The sequence below is a fragment of the Arachis duranensis genome, chromosome 10 (genome assembly GCF_000817695.3).
Source record: "Arachis duranensis cultivar V14167 chromosome 10, aradu.V14167.gnm2.J7QH, whole genome shotgun sequence".
Taxonomy (NCBI): Eukaryota; Viridiplantae; Streptophyta; class Magnoliopsida; order Fabales; family Fabaceae; genus Arachis; species Arachis duranensis.
This window is the reverse complement of record NC_029781.3, coordinates 90,040,935-90,042,294: the sequence shown is the minus strand read 5'-3', so window position 1 is coordinate 90,042,294 and position 1,360 is coordinate 90,040,935. Positions and strand designations below refer to the sequence as shown.

The 1,360-nt window shown below is 43.4% G+C and overlaps 1 protein-coding gene across 1 annotated transcript in view; it reads right to left on the bottom strand.

Annotated features, from left to right (window-relative positions):
- Positions 1–1,057, bottom strand: part of LOC107470738 (uncharacterized) — a 1,567-nt gene extending 510 nt beyond the window's left edge. Inside the window, 3 exon segments of the mRNA XM_016090150.3 lie at position 1; positions 3–423; positions 485–1,057. The exon segment at position 1 is cut by the window's left edge and continues 510 nt beyond it. Of these exon segments, the coding sequence (XP_015945636.1) occupies position 1; positions 3–423; positions 485–578 (516 nt within the window). The 5' untranslated portion in view covers positions 579–1,057.
- Between the last annotated feature and the right edge of the window lie 303 nt (positions 1,058–1,360).

Genomic DNA, 1,360 nt, shown 5'->3' with positions numbered 1-1,360 from the left:
GGCGATTGGAGGGGGAGAGGCAGAGGGCGAAGAGGATCTTGGTGGTGGCGGTGAGGTGGCGGATGACGTGGCGGAGGAGGGCGGGTGGACATGGTGGTTGGTCCTGAGGAGGGTTTGGGACGAGAGAACGTTCTAGAAGGTGGATGGCTGCGGCGCGGTCGGATTCGGAGCCGGTTGTGAGTTGAAGCTCGGAGAGGTGAAAGAGTTCTTCGAGATTGTTGGGAAGTAAAAGCGGTGGTGGAGTTGGTGGTGGTTGTTGTGGCGGAGGAGTAGTGGTGGTGGTGGTGGAGGGTGTTGTCGGGAGAGAGAACCTCCATTGGGTGAAGCTTTGGGAGGTTGTGGAGGAAGAAGAAGAGGTGGAGGACTCGCATGAGTTGCGAAGGTTGTGAGGCGGTTGTAGTGGTAGTGGCGGTGGTTGGGGGCGGTGGTGGTGGCGGTGGTGGCGGTGGTGGAGGAGTGCTGGGGAGGGGTGGTGAGTGGAGGGTGTTGCCGGTGGGGCTGAGAACAGTTTGGGCACAGTGGCGGAAGAAGCCGCAGGAGAAGAGTTGGGTCTTCAGCTTTGGTTGATGGGGTTTCATGCTTTCTTTTGTGTTTTGTTAACAATCTCTGATTCTCTCTCTCTCCCTCTCTGTATCTATCTGTGTATGTAGGTAGATTTTGTGTTGCTTTTGATGTGCTGTGTTTGAAAAACTTACAACAACAACAACGTTTGGTTAGATTCTGTATTTGCTACAGGGATATAGAGACTAAGAAATACAGATAAAGGAGAAAGTCGGGGAGAATATATTCTCATTTGGAATTTACTTACCGTTTTAATGATTAAATATTATATATTTAATCATTTTATATCTCCTATATCAAATTCTGTATTTATGATTAGGAAACACCAAACCAAACCAAACCAAACACAACCTAATAATTAATGAAATTATGAAATACTACTACTCTATAGAGGGTACAGGATTGATGGTGATGCAGTACGACGTGGTTTTCACTTTCTGTCATCTGTGTGGAAAACAAATTAGGATGGGTCAACATAGATGTGTCCTTGTCTTGCGAAGTTGTGGTGTTTCGGCTTCAGAAATATTAATATAATACTCTGCTGCACTTCATCATGGGTGTATTTGTATTTGGTGTAGTCCTCTTGCGAACTAAATTGCGTGATACGTTCATGGTTTCTTTGGATTTTGGTAGGCAACTCAAGTTGCATGAAGACGGGTACTTACAAGAGAGACCCTTTTTTTTTGTTTTAACTACGATAACAATTTTATATGATATTTATTTGTTAATATTTGATTAACAAAAATATTTTTATATTAAATTTTTACAAATTTTTAAAAAATAAATAATATTTTTAACA